The 16,937-nt window shown below is 40.9% G+C and overlaps 1 protein-coding gene across 12 annotated transcripts in view; it reads right to left on the bottom strand.

Moving 5' to 3' along the window:
• Positions 1–4,049: 4,049 nt before the first annotated feature.
• The window catches only part of RALGPS1 (Ral GEF with PH domain and SH3 binding motif 1), a 142,145-nt gene continuing 129,257 nt past the window's right edge, over positions 4,050–16,937 (bottom strand). For 8 of the 12 annotated variants that reach the window (XM_054220644.1, XM_054220647.1, XM_054220642.1 and 5 more), the window contains 9 exons: positions 16,382–16,508; positions 15,333–15,484; positions 14,038–14,089; positions 13,668–13,748; positions 11,389–11,494; positions 10,465–10,557; positions 10,186–10,291; positions 8,969–9,060; positions 4,052–8,166 (listed from right to left, as the gene is read on the bottom strand). In XM_054220644.1, coding sequence (XP_054076619.1) covers positions 8,137–8,166; positions 8,969–9,060; positions 10,186–10,291; positions 10,465–10,557; positions 11,389–11,494; positions 13,668–13,748; positions 14,038–14,089; positions 15,333–15,484; positions 16,382–16,508 — 839 coding nt within the window. In that variant the 3' untranslated portion in view covers positions 4,052–8,136. Of the gene's footprint in view, positions 8,167–8,968; positions 9,061–10,185; positions 10,292–10,464; positions 10,558–11,388; positions 11,495–13,667; positions 13,749–14,037; positions 14,090–15,332; positions 15,485–16,381; positions 16,509–16,937 lie in introns of those variants that run through there. The other 4 variants (XM_054220651.1, XM_054220650.1, XR_008469284.1 and 1 more) reach the window with 4 other exon arrangements.

Below are 16,937 nucleotides of genomic sequence, written 5' to 3'. Positions count from 1 at the left end.
AGGGTCAGCCCTCTTCCTTCAATGGCCGACGTCCCAGGAGGACCCTGTCTGTTCATCTGCCTCTGATCCCGATCCGTGTGTTCCTGACTCCAACTCTGGAACCCGGTTCCCACCCGTCGCTGAGTCCAGCCTGGGACTTCCCCAGTGCCTGCCGGCGGCATCATCCTGGGAGCTTAATACGGTTTTGTATATACTGTATATATTTAATTCTTTTCCTTTTTATTTTATTCTTAATATTTTATTAAAGTAGTTTAGTTTCTTCTAAATTCGTAAATCTCTCTTTATCTCTCCTCCTCCTCTCTGTCCACGAGAGGCTGGGGGGGAGCGTCTGCCGCCGGCCGTTGGCCAATTGGGCCAAACCCAGGACATACTGCCCCCTCAATTAACCAATAAAATTCAAATATGCATTTTGTCATTAGCTCACTAGTAGCTAAGCAGGACTATCATTATGCAAGTGATATTCACCGTGTCTGATATCACTACAGTCTCTGTTACTGAAGAAAGTGTTTTGTGTGCTCTGAAACTGAAAAATATCCCTCCTCTTTAAAAAAGGGGTTTGAAATATGTTAGCAACGCTGGACCTTCTCTGCCTGTTCAGGTTAATAGCACTTGCAGTACAGAGAAGAAACCTGAAGACAACGTTTTACAGCAAGGTATGTTATATCAACAAAGTTCAAGAAACTTATTCACACACAACAATAAGAGCTTTGCTTTCAATAAGTGTTCTAGGGAAGCTTTATAAAAGACTCTCACCCATTTTGCCTGGAATAGTTAGACAACACCTCAGCATTTTTCAGTTGTTACGTAAAGAGAAAATAATGGAGTCCACGTTTGTTACGTGCAGTCTTGATACTTCACCAGAACGTGCAAAATCACACCCTCCTGAGCATAAGAGGAATCAAATGATCGTGCATTTACTCAGTTTCAAGCCTCTCTGTCTAGCACTTCAGCGCTCCACTGTGCTTTCCAGTGCTCCAGTTCCTCCTTATGCTCCCACTGAAATGAGAGACCTTGCCACCTTGCCTGTTCGCCAACGTCTGCTTCCTCTACAGTTACACTCTGTGAGGAATCACCTGACTTGGTTAGCTTCCAGTGTGGCAAATCGTTTGCCTTCTGTTCCACCATTTTCTCAGGCAAGCAACTTTGACTAAATTGAACGATACATTCTTCAACTGATGTCTATACCATCTTAGCGTCTCTACAGTCATATTTGTTAACTGGAAGAATGACCGATGATAATTTTTCCCTATTTATGGGGTCTATGTGTATGTTCTTGGAGATTTATCTAGATCAGGATTTAAATACTTCCCATTACATCAACTGCAACCTAATGTGTTTCAACAGGCTGATCTTAAATAGCCCATTGTGTCTTTCAGAGGGGCTTTTGGGTAAACTTAGTCCTCTGTTATCTCTCTCACTTTATAATGATGCAAAATCAACACAGCAATTGTATGCACAGTTGTGATACCAGAAAATAAAACTTAATATTTAATCACATGAACCTTTAATCTACCATAGCAGGTGTCTGAAATAGTAGGTGGATATAACTTGAATCACCACTTAGTTGACTGGTGGAGCTGTATGAATAGCTAACCTAAACACGAACGTAAACGGGAGGAGTAGACTGGGTGGGGAGACATGCAATAAATTTGAACCATTTTTTTGGGGGGCAAACTGGGTTTACCTGCTTTATTAGCTATTTAGAGAGAAAAACTCTCTCTTAGTAGGAGTGCGGTGCTTGTTATTTTTATTTTAAATAACTTTCATTTCTATGGAAAGACATACATCTTCATCCGTCTTAGAGGGAAAATGGGAAATTGCATAGGTGGCTTGATTACAGCTGTAGTATTTTGAAGGGGAAATTCAAATTGTAACTACTCAGCAATGGCAATTCACGACAAAGGAACGCTCTTGCACGGAGGGCAAGAAGGCCTAAGTGCTGAACGAGTTAAGGTGTCTGCGAGCAGGAACACCAGAAACAGAATGACTCTCATGTAAGGGAGAAAACTCTCCTTTGCTGATAAGAAGTGCCACAGTAACTGTCACGGAAGGATCGAGCTGTAAGAGTCCTTAGGAGCCACCTTTGGCCAGCAGAGCTGGCAGTGGGGGTGGAAATGCCGGGCTGAGGAGCCCATGCCGGCACTCACAGCACTGGTGCTCATGCCGAGTGTATGTCAGGAGTTGGCTCCTGTCACACCTTTGCACTCTTTGGAGAACTGCTTATGGTGGTGTGACTCTCTCCAATGCATTGTTCAGTAAATCTCTCTATAATTAAGCACAAATGTGTGCTTAATTCACCTCAAAGGGAACAATAAAGATTACCCAACAATCTTTTCTGTTATTTTTGTTTGCTTGTTTCTCTACTATCGTGTATCAGCACAGTCACAGTAAAATAAATAAATAACTAAAAAATCATCAGAAGAAATACGCAGCTTTCACCTACCTCAGTTGTTCTTCAACATTGTCTAGGAGTAAAACAACCAGAAAGAATCTCTGCCGCTGCTCCTGCCTGGTGAGGCTGCTTGTCTTAACGTGGGTGTGCTCTTAGGTAACAAGTCTCCATGCAATGGTAACGTCAGCAAATCTTTATACACTTTTTTTCAATGAAAACAAGATAACAACAACTAAATTAGCCTCAGGAATCCATCAGTAACTTTGATACTAAGCAAAACAGTTTATTACACGACTAATACCCCTTTCCCTTTCCAACATGTTGACTTAGCTCAGTTCAATATTAGAAATTTTGATCCTCTCTAACAGCACACTTTGTCAGCTGAACTACTAGGTCAACATTTTCAAACATGCATGTTGTTAAATTTCTTTGAATTCTAAAAAATATTATTATTATTTATCAAGCCCTTAATGGAGTTATTTCCAAAAGGAGCCTGAATTTATGCTTGCCTTTCTCGTCAAAAGAAGTCAGCTGGGGGACAAGGGCAAGGAGGAAGTAACAAGCACATATGTCTTCTCATTTACACACCTTGCGTCCACGTGGACTGTAACGTGGAAGAGCAACTACCAGTTGACTCTTCTCAGAAAGTAGTTTTAAAGCTCTGAGCTGGACCATACCTTTCACTCAAAAATGAAGGAGGCTGCCAGTAATTATTTTATTTGAATGCTACTGTTATAGCTGCAGGCATTGTTACACAGTGGTATGCCATGAGCCTGTACAGTGGCCGCAGCACATAGCGCTCCACCCTCAGCAGGGCCGAGGCTGCCGTCCTGGTCCCAGAGAGCGGCCGGGAGCCAGAGGCACAGGCTGGGACAGGACAGTTATAAGCGGTCATTGGCCTACGTGAGCCCGAGCACGCGAGCGGCGGCAGCTCAGGGGAGAACTCAGCTGGTGGGGAAGGGCCTCAGCAGCCAGGGCCCAGTCCCTCACGGCACCGCAGCGATGCGAGCAGGGCTGGCCATGCCAGGGTCACCCCCCATACACCCCCCGGCAAGTCCATGGGATGGGGCGGGTCCGAGGCCACGCCAGGAAGGTGACCCACAGGTTGGGCCCAGTGGCTGCTGGGCAGGTCCGTGGGGACAGGGCTGGCCAAAGCCCAGCCGGTCTGCTGGTCAGGGGCTGGACCACAGGGCCCATGGGGCCTGAGCCCCACACAGCACAGCTCAGGCGGGCTGGGGGCCCAGAGCTGAGCTTAAATGGGCTCCTGGGCCCAGGGCAGGAGCATGGGGGGCCCAGGTGGGGCTAATCAGGGCCATTAGGGCAATTAGTGCCCACAGGGCCCTGACAGAATGCTTTAAAAAGGTACTTGCCTTTAAACTGAGGTACTAGAACTCAATGTATAAGCCAGTTACTTAGAAAGAAAGCAAAAAACCACCAACGCTACGACAAACCAAAAAGAAATTAGAAAAAAAGGCTTTCACCTTTAAGACTTCAGTTACTTGCACAGAACTGTACCACAACAAGAGAGCTGCATCAATTTGCCCTGGGCACAAAGGGCTTGTGCTCATCCCTGGAGTCCTCCTTTTCTAAAGGAATTGTGTCACCTCAGATGGAGGTGACTCCAAACTTCCATACTTACCTTTGACTTCCAGTTTCTCCAGTGAAATCTCCATTCTAAGAGGTCTCTGGGAGGGGTGTTGGACGAGATGATCTCCAGAGGTCCCTTCCAACCCTACGATTCTGTGATTCTCCTGGCCCCTGTCATGATGTCAGGAGATTACTGAGCTGAAGGAAGAGCGGGAGTCAGCAACACTCTCTCAGTCTAATCCTGCATGATTTCACGTAGATAACTGGCAGAAGGAAGAAGGCAATTGTCAATTGGCCTTTGTACCAATATGTCCCTCCCTCCTGGCCCAGCCTTCCTTGGTGGCTACATTAATTTGTTAATGAACTAGAATCCAAGTGTGTAAATGAAGTTTAATGGTAAATGCAAAGAAATTTACCTTGCTATCCAAGTCAACATGCAAGTTTGGTAGTGATAAAATACACTTCTTAGGAAAACAACAGGATACGTTCGCCTCTTCTTTGGACTTTCAAATCCCACTTGAAAGAACTGCAAATTTGGAGGGTTTTTCAATTTTCTGTTAGAAGTCTGGAGTCTGTGGTATTTTTACCATTAAATGGCTACGCACTGTGCACTATAAAGTCTGTTCAACTGTATATATCATTCATTCACAAATAAAACATGCTTGCTGCCTTTGAGCTAAAATATTCCTTCTATACCTCTACTATTCTTTTTCAGAATATTTTATTGTTAAGAGCATACACACTCTGCACAGTTTTAAACTTACAACCAAATGCAATTGCTGTTGAAGTAAACAAACTTTTTTTTTTTTTACATTAAAGTATTTAATTAGTGAAACAATCATTATCAATGTAACAAACTGAAAAATACAGCAACTTGATACAAGACTGAGGTAACAAAATACTTGTCCAAAAACCTAGATTCCAACGCCGGGGTTATTATGGGTGAGACAGTTCACAACAATTATAGAAAGAATCCTTACACAAATGGCATGCAGTGAACTGCTGGAAAACACAGCCAAAAATAGTGCAACAGTTTTCACACAAAACAAACCAAAATGTTGAAATTGGTTTACATTATAACGTGACAAATAAGTTGCAATTTGAAAACTACTTTCTTTGCCTCATTTTAGTGCTATTTGGAAAAACATGCATTTTGGCACTGAGTTACATCAAAATTGCACATTAATAAATTAACAATATTGCCTACATACATTTTATATCTTTACAATTCTGAAAATAGTAATTCTGAGATAATGTTTATTTTTACACAACTATTGCAGTTATTCTCTTTGATGGATGAAAACTTGTATGGTTTGTGATATTTTTGTGAAAACGCTGTATTAATCAGGACTGATATGCAGTATGTTGTATTTCAATAGCAGCTTTCAATTCACATTAAAAGTACCAGATGGCAGCAAATAGTACCAAATGACAGCATAAAAACTCAAATCAGCAGCTACCAACTGTTTAATATTTAAAAACTCATTTAAAATTGGTTTAAGGTATTTTAATAATATTCTTACACTGCCATCGTTCTGATTTTTTTTAATATTGTGCAGCAATTTCACAATTGTGCTATACTGAAAAGAAGATGTTTACCTGACTATCGTGTAAACCTTATTTGCTATGTTCATCTTTCTTCTATATAATGCGTTTTACACTAGTAGTGTGAGGGAATTCCGGTGACTTTTGACATACTTCCAAATTCCAAGGTTTTGAATAGGATCTGAGTTTGAGGATTGAGTAGGATTGAAGGGTTTCCTTTCTCCACAGATTCATCTTCTGTCAGTGACAAATGACTTGAGTATAAGAATCACTCATAAATGTTGCCTTTCATTCATGCCACACTGTTTTGGGGCACATCATGGTTTCTGGCAAAGATGCTTCCTTTCTGGTTGGGAATCTGTTTTACAAGCAATTGAAAATGGATCCTTTTGCAACTTCTCCTACAGGCTCTATGGCTCATAATTTTGAGTAAAAGTATATTTTTGAAGGCTAGAACGCTCTACCTCTTGTACATACAATAATATATATAACATTTTAAAGACCCTTAAATTCTAAAAGCTATTAAATTCTAATGGCTAATTAAATTAAAAAGAGTGTGTACAGGCTCATTCTATTGTCACTGCATCAGTCAGCAGTTATTGTTCTTTCCAAGGGAGGCTTGTTAAACATAATCAAAAGTTGTTACGACGTCCATTAGTTTATCACAATACACATGGTCATAGCTGGCACATTCATTAACATGGCAGTCCATGTAACACTCGCATCTTCTAATCACAAAAGTCCACGGGCACCAAATAATTCAGATTATATCATATTCTAACAGTCTGAAGTTGCTTACTGGTGACAGGATTTTACATTCAAAAGCTCCTACGCTGTCTCTAATGGTATTGGATACTCCACCCTCGCAGATACCGATGTTTTTCCTAGTTCAAAGTTGTCTTAATTTAGCAAAAAGGGAGAAAAAAGGTATAAATGTATTTTGCACTACCACTTCTTTCACACAACTCCTGAGCTATCAAAGAAACTTTGTCAACTTCATATACACTTTCACGTGTCCCGGGATCTAAAGGCAGTTGTCGTCAGGAACTGGTTTTCTCGAAAAGCTGGTATGTATTAGGCTTCATTCTCAGGATCGTAACACAAACATTTAAAATAACACAAAAGTTACAGCTGACCTACATTTAACAATACAGGTATTTTTTGTAGTTGTTGCTGGAGAAGTTTAAAAATCAAGATTTAGAAAAACATACAAGTCCACAAAATAAATACTCCTAATGCCAGGGAGCTTGTTCTAATACAGGCTCTGTTCAATTAAATTGACTTCCTTTTTTTTTAATGGTTTATAAGCTAGAGGTTCGCTTGCAAATTTCTCCTCTATGCAATCTTAGGAAACTCCGAAGAGTTTTCCTTGTGACTGATGAAGTCTGAATATTGATGCCTTATGGCAAAAGAGTTTCAAACAGAAAAAATGCTGTACTTAGCATGGGAACAGCAACCCGCCCCGATCACAGGGGTGCTAGGGCACAGCAGGGGTACAGCCATGGCAGTAGAGAGAGTTCTGTCAGAGGCAGTGGCTCAGTTACATTCTTTTTTTCTGTTGTTCTCTGGACACTGGTGTGGAAGCTTCTTTGTACTTGCTCCGTGGTCAGACGGTCTTGCTTAGCTTTCATTGCCATCATGATTTCACAATAGCGGCACCATGTGCCAGTACTATATGTCATAAAGGTGCATCGTGTACTGGAATTGAGTGGAACTGAGTCATCCACAGAAAGACAGAACAGAAACAATGATACGGAATCATTCTGAGGAGCCAGGGTGACGTGATACAGAACACCTGATTATCTGCTTCCCTGTACCATGGGATTTAAGATGAACAACGTTCAGACTGAAGCAAAAAACCAAACTTGCAAGCAACCATGCCGCTAGTAAGAGAATGAAAGATGACCGTTACCACAACATAAATTTAAACAGCCTTAAATCCATTGCCAGGGCATTCCTGAGTAACATAACTGAATGAAAAGAAAACCAACTGTCCTGTGCCAAAATACATTTTTCCCAAATAGCTCAAATGTGAACAGCAGAATTGTCCAGAGATTTGATACAAAATCTGAGGCAGCCACATTGCCAAGCAACTCAGTGCACTTAAGATTATAAAAATGTTGTTCCACAATTTTCTATTCTAATTGACACTTTGCAGCAAGTTAACACTGTCAATCATTCTGTGCATTAGAAAGAATTGAAACCCAACATGGGCCAAATATTCTTCACACAAAGCAGCTTAACAATAAAAAGAACTGTTTAAAAAAGAACAGGCAGAAGATATGATGCCTAGTTTGTGGTCAAACATCAGTTCATGGCAGTCTACGACCACAAAAAGTCGAGGGCTGTAGTATCCCGCAGGAGTCAGGATTAATCTTCTGTCCATCTAACTTGTCTGCGTTCACTCAGTGCATGAGACTATATCTGGTCCTAAGGACAACATTCACTTTCTGCTTTTAAAAGCTGTGTCAGAATCACTTTCAAGTTACGTAGGAAAGTGCTGAAATATTTGTGGCTGGCTCATGTCAGGAAAACCATTCTCTTCCTTCTTAGAGAACAATAGCCTGTTTCTTCAGTTTGGCACTTGAAGTCGCACCAGGCAGGAGAGCAAACTATTCGAATGACATTAGATTAGCAGGTACCTGGAAAAGATTGTAAATTATTCAGCAGTATAATCCTTCTGAGCCTATTACGGCATTGGGAAACTGCAAGGTTACAAAACAGAGCGGGCTAATAATTATCATAATTATAATTATGATCCAATGTGAAAAGTGTAATCAGTCCCAAACAGGCCCAAAAGAGGTCTAACCCCATAACTGAAAGATAAAGACTCAAATGATTTCTCTATTCATGGACCAAATCCCGCCAAAGTATTCTAATCAGTCATCAGTATGCATGGGCAGAACGTGCGTGTGAAAAGAAGATGCCCAAGCTGCATCCTGGTTTAGGTCCTATATGGATCAGCATCCACTTAATATAACCTTTGGAAATCCTTTTAAGAATGAACATTTTCCACAAGAGAAGAACGAGGCTGCTATATAAAGGACAGACATAACATTTTATAGGACGCTCTCTTCAACGGCACCTACAGACCCAGTCATAATGCTATGTAAATGCTCGCGTGTTTACTTCCTTTGTCCATGAGACAGCCGTTTCTGAAGTAGAGATGGGATGACCTCACTTGAAGCAGTAAGTGTAGAGGTTATATGTTAAGGTAACCAAACCTATAGCTAGACCTGCACAAATCCTGATTTGGTGGAAATTCTGTGGTTTTAAATAATTTTTATTCCTCCTCTTGAAAAAATATCTCAAAGTACAAAATGAGGAGTTATGTCTGTCCCCACAGGACTGTGTGTGCACACAGATTGAAAAGAGGTATCTTTTCTAGTGAGGATTTTCTGGGAAATATGAAAAAGTGGGTAGAAATAAGTTTCACAACCGTACCTGAGGCTTGTTGCTTTTGCATGCATCATCCAAATGCTTATGCCATAATATTGCGTGAAACCTTGAACCAGTCTGGAACTTGTAAACATTGCCTAAAAAATAAGAAAATCAAAGGCTCTAAATTTGCAGACAGACATGTAGTTTCAAGGGATTCTAATTTCTGTGCAGAAGCCAAAGCCCTGAAGTAAACTGTTAAATTAATTTGCACCTCAAATGCTCAAACAGGATGTTGCTCTCATAATGTTCAAAATGCTCAATAAAGCATTTTATCCAACAGTCCGTGGGTGAAGGGAGTATGAAAACATACGTGGCCTGCGAAGCTAAGAGGACTGTACAGGCAGAGAGGCCAAATTACAGCCACAGAAAAGACCACTTAGGTCACATCCAATTTACTCCTGGCTTTCTTCTCAGTAAGACTGTTGTGGTTACTGCCAAACTTCTTACGAATGTTTTGTGGTATTTGTGAACCTAGTTTTCTTCAATGTCCTATATTGCAAGATTCCTCTATGCCTCGTTATTTTGTAAATTGCTTCTTGCAGTCAAGCACTCTGTGCGTTTTACTCAACACCCAAGAGATGCTCCTCACACAGCTGAGGCAAATCCATGTCCAGCACCAAAGCTGAAAACGTGAAAAGTGAAAGAAGCCTCAAAAATCTTTATGTAACCACTCGAAGTGCAAAGTAACTCTAGGGGCTTTCTCATCTTTTCAAGTTTTTGAAGTTTAATCAAGGCAGAAGAGTTATTGCACTTCAAAATTAATTATTAAAAAGTAATTAATAATTATATAAAAGGCTTTTTTGGTGCATGGTTTGATGTTTGAAGAATTTTCATAATATTTTAATTGGCTTCAGTGTAAGTCAAGATGTGATATTGACCAATTTTAGGAAAGCTGTTCAGAAACTTGGAGATCAGGGTATGCGGGCACATAGACATGCAGCAATCTCATACTGGTTGGGCAATTTCTACAAAACTTACAGAAACTGTCATGATACAGCAAGACCTCTGTAGGCACCAGAGACGCACCACAGCATATTACAGAAGCATGTTCAATTTCATTTGCACCCTCCTTTGAAAATTCTATATTGAACATCTCCCTCTTCAGTCTTTTATATGAGTGCCAACTGCAAGTTCTGTAATCTACACACTCATTAACAGAGATTAATCTACTTCCTGTCACAGAAACATAATGGAGACAACGTCCATCCTGCAACATCTACCTTTGTCAGGGTTATTTAGCTGGAAAATATCAGGATGCTCAGGGTCATCAGGCAGTGCCACCATCCAGCCCACAATGGAGACTTTTTTACCAGGTGTAGATTTATACTGGAAGAGACAGACAAGTCAGTCACAGCTGAGACTGTACCAGGGATTAACTTTTGGCTGTAAAAATTGTGCAGACATATGGCTTAGCCTGGAACAGCCAGTACACTTCAAACACCGTCCAGATCCCCTTATGAATACGCAACTCTTGTTTTCAGAACAAATTTAACACTTACATGTTTTCTTTCAGTGCCTCTTAAAGATTTTGCTCCAAAGTACAGAAGAGTTGATCCTGACAGCATAACCCAGTATCTAGTCCATGAGGAGAGCTGAATCACAAAGGAAAAATAGGAAAATTAGGAAAAACTCTGCATATCTCCAACATTTCAAAAATCAATTCACAAGCAAGTCCAAGTGCTACCAAAGTTAATTTCAGAAACAAGGAATGGAGAATTAGATAGAGTGTCTCCTGGTGTAAATCAGCCCAGCTACCTAAATTGGATGGCTGGCGGTGAATACAATCCGTCTTACTTGGGTATCATAAATTTATCGGGACTGATTGCTTCGCAGCAAAATAGTGTGCTGCCTTCTACTGGACAGATCTTAGACTTCTGCATTTGATCAATAAACTTTATTGAGATGACATCTCTGCAATTCTTCACATCTTTTAGCACCGAACAGTAGGGTTGCACATAAAAAATATCAACGAACTCTACAAACCCCAAAGGATTTCCAAATGTGTAGGACCAGAAACATGTGAAACCTGTGATTTTAGGTTAAGTATGAATTACCATGGCTTTGGTGCTATGGGTGGACGCCCTGCAGCCTTCCCATTTCACCACTCTACTAAATTTCTGCCCTCACAGAAATGCGTGCTGATTTATAGAGCTGCTTTGCTCTTGCTCTGCTGTCACAACCTAGAGATGTTACTTGCAAATGCAGGGAGAAGCAAAACTGCTGTAGATGAAAGGACATGCAAAGGTTACAACCTTGTTATAACCCAGTTAAAACTTTGAACAGAAAATGATTTTACAATTGGTAGTAACAAGGAACATTGTTTTGTGTGTGGTGTCAAGCTGCAGTTTTAATCTAACGCTGGAAATTAAAACAGCCACTACTGAATTAGAATCACAGGAAGAATTAGAATTAGACTCACTTACAGTAGGTTTCTTGCCTTCTTTGAGCAATGTTTTTCTTCTTAATGGACCTTCCATGGTAATGACTCCTGTGGAACTACCTAATGTGCAGCTGCAGGCCCCTGTTGGGCTGGAGAGACAAAACACTGCCATATGTATTTGAGCAGACACATGAGGACAAGAAGCAAGCAATGTAATTTAGCTGTAAATATATTTTTCCTCTATTGCCTTACACGTATTGTATCATCTGACACTCGGCTCTATAATATGTATTTTCCAAACCTAGGCATCAAATAGGAACCAGGATCTTTGAGAAACAGCAAATCAACAAAAGGTTCTATTCCAGGCCTTGACATTAAAAAATATAACAAAACAGAATAAATATTGAGGCCCAAAGTCAAAGGGAACACAGGCAATTTTCTATTTTATTCTGGTAAATTACAGAAATTATCTGGATTTCTGGAAACTTATGGCTTAAAATTTTGGCAGTAAGAGCTCCCACAAAGGTAATTTTATCTTAAAGTACACTTTAGCTATCAAAAAAAAATGCAGGAAATTACCTTGGCTAATTGGAAAAAAGTTGGGAAAACTAAATAACAACGCCAAATAATTTATTGTACAATGATTAAAATATTTTTTTCCTTTCCTAGGATGAACATACAGCTTCCTACATACAACAGTGAGAAAGTGCTACAACTGAAAGAGCCCAAGCACAGGCAAAGTCAGAAATGTAAACAGCCATTAAGAACATAACAACCAAAGATTGACTGGTAGGTGGTGATCTGTTAGAATTATCTGCTGCTAACCTCTCTCCATCGCCAGGTCCTGCTATTCTTATAAGGGCCAGTGAAGTTTACCAGAGCCAACTACATCATGTCTAATAATGAATACAAGGAAAAGGACATGTGTATGATCTACCATTCAAGCTGCGAAAGGAACACTATTCTGCCTATGAACAAGTATGACGGCATCATATAAACACATGCTAGTGAGAGTGATACACGCAGCAACACCGCCTATGCAGGAACAGCACTTCAAACTGGCAGGTGCATCTTCTTCGATTAAATGGAATCGCCTTGCCTGTGCTAATGTGTGCTCTTGCCAGTTCTAGTTTTCTGATAAAAGCAGTAGAAGATTCCAGAAAAGGAGGAATGAATGCAAGCATTAGAATTACTTGACAGTGGATAAATGTAAGAAATGTATTTTAGGGAATAATTCTTCACTGTGGATTTAACAGGCTTTTCATGTTTTTATCTTCTTATATTTCTAGCTTGTACGCATTTTTGAAGCAAATCTACCATGGACATATTAAGAGTGTATCTTCCAGAAACAGGTATAGTAGTTGAAATATTGTTCCAGAATTTATTCCTTTGCTTATTTATAATGCATGCACTTTTATTCCTGTCTAACAACTTCTAACTTGCGCTGCTATCAGATGTTGTTAGCTCAAATAAACCAGCTGTACTTACATTTACAACATTATATCAAACACTTCTACAATGGCTGATGCAAACTAATTTATACAAAATAAAAACTAACTGGATTTAAACGCCAACTAAATCTCAGTATTTGCAGAATACTGTTTCAGGGCCCTATTTTCTTTACTGTTCGTAGGTGCTTCTTCACTTCCCACTACCACAGAATTGATCAAGTCCAGGTCAGGTGTGGATGCAGTGAATAACTTTTATCCCCCTAACTGTATATAATTTTCCACGTCACCTCTCTTTGGGCTGTAAATGGACTACCTGTTTCTGAAAAGTCCATGTCCTAGTGGCTAGCAACACTGAGAGTGCCCGCTACATAGGGCACTGCAGATGTTCCCTCTCTTACTCGGGGTCCAAGGTAACACCTCTGTACTGTACAAAATCAACACATCATACTGTAGCCCTCTGACCCAAACAGATGTTATGGGTAGCTGTCCTTCAAATCAGGAAATAAATTGTGAGAAAGGGTCAAGAAGGTATCCTTCTAACACCACTATTTGTCACAGAAGGCAAAGATGGCCTTCATGACAAACCTGCTTCTGTAATGTCATAAAACCCAAAGTAAACAATAGTTTTCTGCAATATGGAAGGCAGATATCATTATTTAAATCAATAGCTAAACTGAATTTCATCTGAATGGGCCATACCCCTGCATTAGCATTAATAGGAATTTTTACACACAGGAGGGGAAGACTCCCATGAGTTGATATGGTCATACAAGGATACTTTTGGACAGAAAATACATTACGCTAGGAAAGCGTAGAGACCCCAATGAAAGTTTAGCACCATACACTGAGCAAGGCAGACCCTGAACTGTACCTGTAGACACAGCTTCGACTCCTAGGAGAATTCCGGATCGGTACCCTCCAGTTAGGCCCCAGCGTGGCATATAAACGACCCCTGTTCGTGAATGCAAATATCTGATGAGGGAAATTCTAGTCTGAGACTTCAACAGTTAGGGTTTGGTAAACATGACAGAGATAGTTCCCAATCTTTTCAGGTCCATGGGAAGAAAAACACAATAATTTTACAGTGATTTATTTCAAAAAGTTTCCCATTTTTTCCTAACTAATCAATAATTTGATAAAAATAACTCTTGATTTAGGGCTTACCTATGTTAGGGATCATTCATGAATTTCTTAGCTAAGTCTGTAGAGCGCTCAGTGAGTGTACGTGAAGACTAACTCACCTTTCAAGCCCTGACGGCAGCTCCTCACTAAATTCTGAGCTTTCACTGCTATCTAGAAAAAGAGTAGTACAGAGAAGGAGTAAGAAAACCACCCAAGGGAAAATACAAAGCCAATGTATGTGGATCACCAGAATAATCTTTTTATAGTACCATGGAAATTGCTTACTCAAATCATGTTTCAAAATTGAAGTCTTTAGAGTTCATGGTAAAACCTAAAATTGGAAGAGGCTTACATCAGCCTTCCCTCATATCTCACTGGTGCGTTTAAATACCAGACATCTACATGTTACATTAATTTTCATTATACTGCTTTTCCTTCAAAAGCTGAGCACTTAAGGAACACAAAATCCAGTTACTCTGTAAGCCGGTATTTCTACCACAACATCTATAAGTCAATTAAAGTTATTAGACGTGATATTATTGTTTGTTTTCAACAAGCAAGCACACCTGTAACGGAGGATATGCCAGCTGCATGCTGCTGCCAGGAGCCATAACAAATCAATGCGATGGTATTCACAATGATAGTTCCTGTTTCTCCCCCAAGCCCATGATGGATTTGTCCCTCCTTCCCTGGCACAGCTATTTAGCCCACAGTTTTAATTTGACCAGGACTGATCTTCTGAGGCTCAGTATAACACAGTGAGCTGTGCCTGTATTTTCATTATTTCAAAGACATCTCAGCATCAAACTCTCTTGGTCAAGTAACCTGCTATCCTTTACAGTCTATCTCCTATTCCAGAAGTAGCCGGAGCCACCTAAAAGGTGGCTTTCTCATGTTTAGAACACAGACTCTCAATCACTTTGTTTTTATTACAATAATTATTTTATTAATTATAGTACCATAATGTAATTTTCATGCTCCTCTTTCACAAGTTCATTTTATGTTTCTTTAGAAGTCTCAGAGAGCACAGCTAAACTATTCTCCCATGTTCTAAAATTATCATTAAAATTCAAGTTTTCTTTGTGGAAAGGTAACTTTCAAAATATGTATCCACTTTCCAGCAGCACTTTTTTTTTTCCCTGCTGAAAGCTGACAAATGCTCTGCGTCACACACAGAGCGTATACGAAGACAATCTTCCTTCATGCCACTTTTACCAAACCCATCCGTAGGCGACCGAGGCAAGCTGAGATACAGTCGACCAGGCGGCCGAGCAGCAGTTCTGCTCTACGTTCTCCCAGGAAAGGGACCAGTCCTTGCCCAGGAGCTAAGGATCTTCCTCATTCCCTACTTTGGGGTATCCCTGCGAGTCTCCGGAGTGCCGGGACAGCCGGCGGGAGTGCAAGCCCCCCCTACCTCTGGAGAGGCCGTTGGCGAGCAGGCTGCCGCGGGGGTGGCCGCGGGGCGGGCTGTGGGGCTCCAGGACGCTGTCATCCAGGAGGTGGCGCGGCCGCTCCGTCGGGAAGGTGGCACTTTTGCTCTCCACTACGCTGAACTGGCACATCATGCTGGAAAACGGGAGAACAAGGCAAAACCCCTCGTACGGCATTTAACAGCAACCCTCGGCTCCTGATATTCCCACTCAGACTTTGCCTTATCAATAGGTTATTAAGTACGTGCAATTAAACAGTACCGCTCACACTTTCCCCCTGCTGTACGTATGCTCCTTTACCACCAAAACAAGTTTCAGACTTTAGTGGTCTTTGTAAGTAACAATTATTAACTTTCTGCAGATGGTAAGTTTAAGTTGTTTGACTCCTCTCTGTACAAAACCTGAACACCCTGGGGGGAGGCAAAGGCAGAACAACAGAAAAAGCAGACCCCAGCTACGCCAGTGCTTAGTGGTCCTTCGCTACGCTGACTGAACACATCAACACTCTACGACCCTGGACAAGTTGCGTAAACTTCTTTTTCCCTAACTGTGAAATTCAGTAGATGCTGAAACCTTACCTGGGGAGCAGGTGCTCTCACTAAGCTGGGTAAATGGTAGAGAAAAATGTTTCTAATCCATACTACCCAGGTAAAACAGCACAAAAGGTCACAACTTTCCTGAACGATAAGGTGTGCCAAGCAGCTAGGACGTTTCCTTAGATGTATTAGAAAGATGTTTAAAAATAAAAAGAAAAAAAAATCAGTTACGCACACCAGGAATCCACAGACCAAAGTGGATGCACAGCTTGCAAGTACTGCCAACGTCTGGCATTAGCAGAGAAGAGAGTCAGCAAAAATAACAAAGTGCCAAAAGAAAACCTAGAGAATAAACAGTAAAGCCTGAAGCACTCTTGCAATACAAGAAATGGAAGGGACAAATACCAGAGTGCTCTCAAATACCAGAGAGTTCTGCTGCTATCTTAAACCTTTGTGATGCATGAAATTGCCTGAGTGAGATGGCCTGGAGCACCCACTTGTTTCCCAGGCTGTGACTCTTCCTGTGCCTCGGCACCGGAGGTGTAGGGAGACTCGCTGCTACTGAGGCATCAGGACACGTGGGCCTCCTGCTGAATTTCATGATCGCTGACACGTCAGATGGACCTAAACGACAGAGATCATTTAACATTGAACTGATGCAAAACCCAGAAATCTCACGGGCTGGTGTGTTTAGCCACTCATTAAAATGAATTGTTACAGATAACCAAAAGACACCGTTCCTCAAGAACCGTTTCTTGCGCATTAGGGCTACATCATCCATTTCTGTTATGAATTCATCTCTATATTCTTGAATGTCTGGAAGTAATTTTTAAAACAGCTTTGCACATACTTTTAACAATGAACTCCTACAAAAAGTCTTGGCACCCTTACAACAGCTGGATGTGCCAAAGTGTAATATGCAGAGCCATAAAGTCAGTTTGTACTTCGGGTGTGAGCAGGAATGCTCACACATGTTTTGAATTTTGTTCACAACTCCATGTTGTGAATAAACTGTAAACAATCTGCTCATACTGACTCACAGCCTGAGCATGT

This window comes from Rissa tridactyla, chromosome 14 (genome assembly GCF_028500815.1).
Source record: "Rissa tridactyla isolate bRisTri1 chromosome 14, bRisTri1.patW.cur.20221130, whole genome shotgun sequence".
In the NCBI taxonomy this organism is placed as follows: Eukaryota; Metazoa; Chordata; class Aves; order Charadriiformes; family Laridae; genus Rissa; species Rissa tridactyla.
The sequence above is the reverse complement of the archived record's forward strand: the minus strand, read 5'-3'. Positions and strand labels throughout refer to the sequence as shown.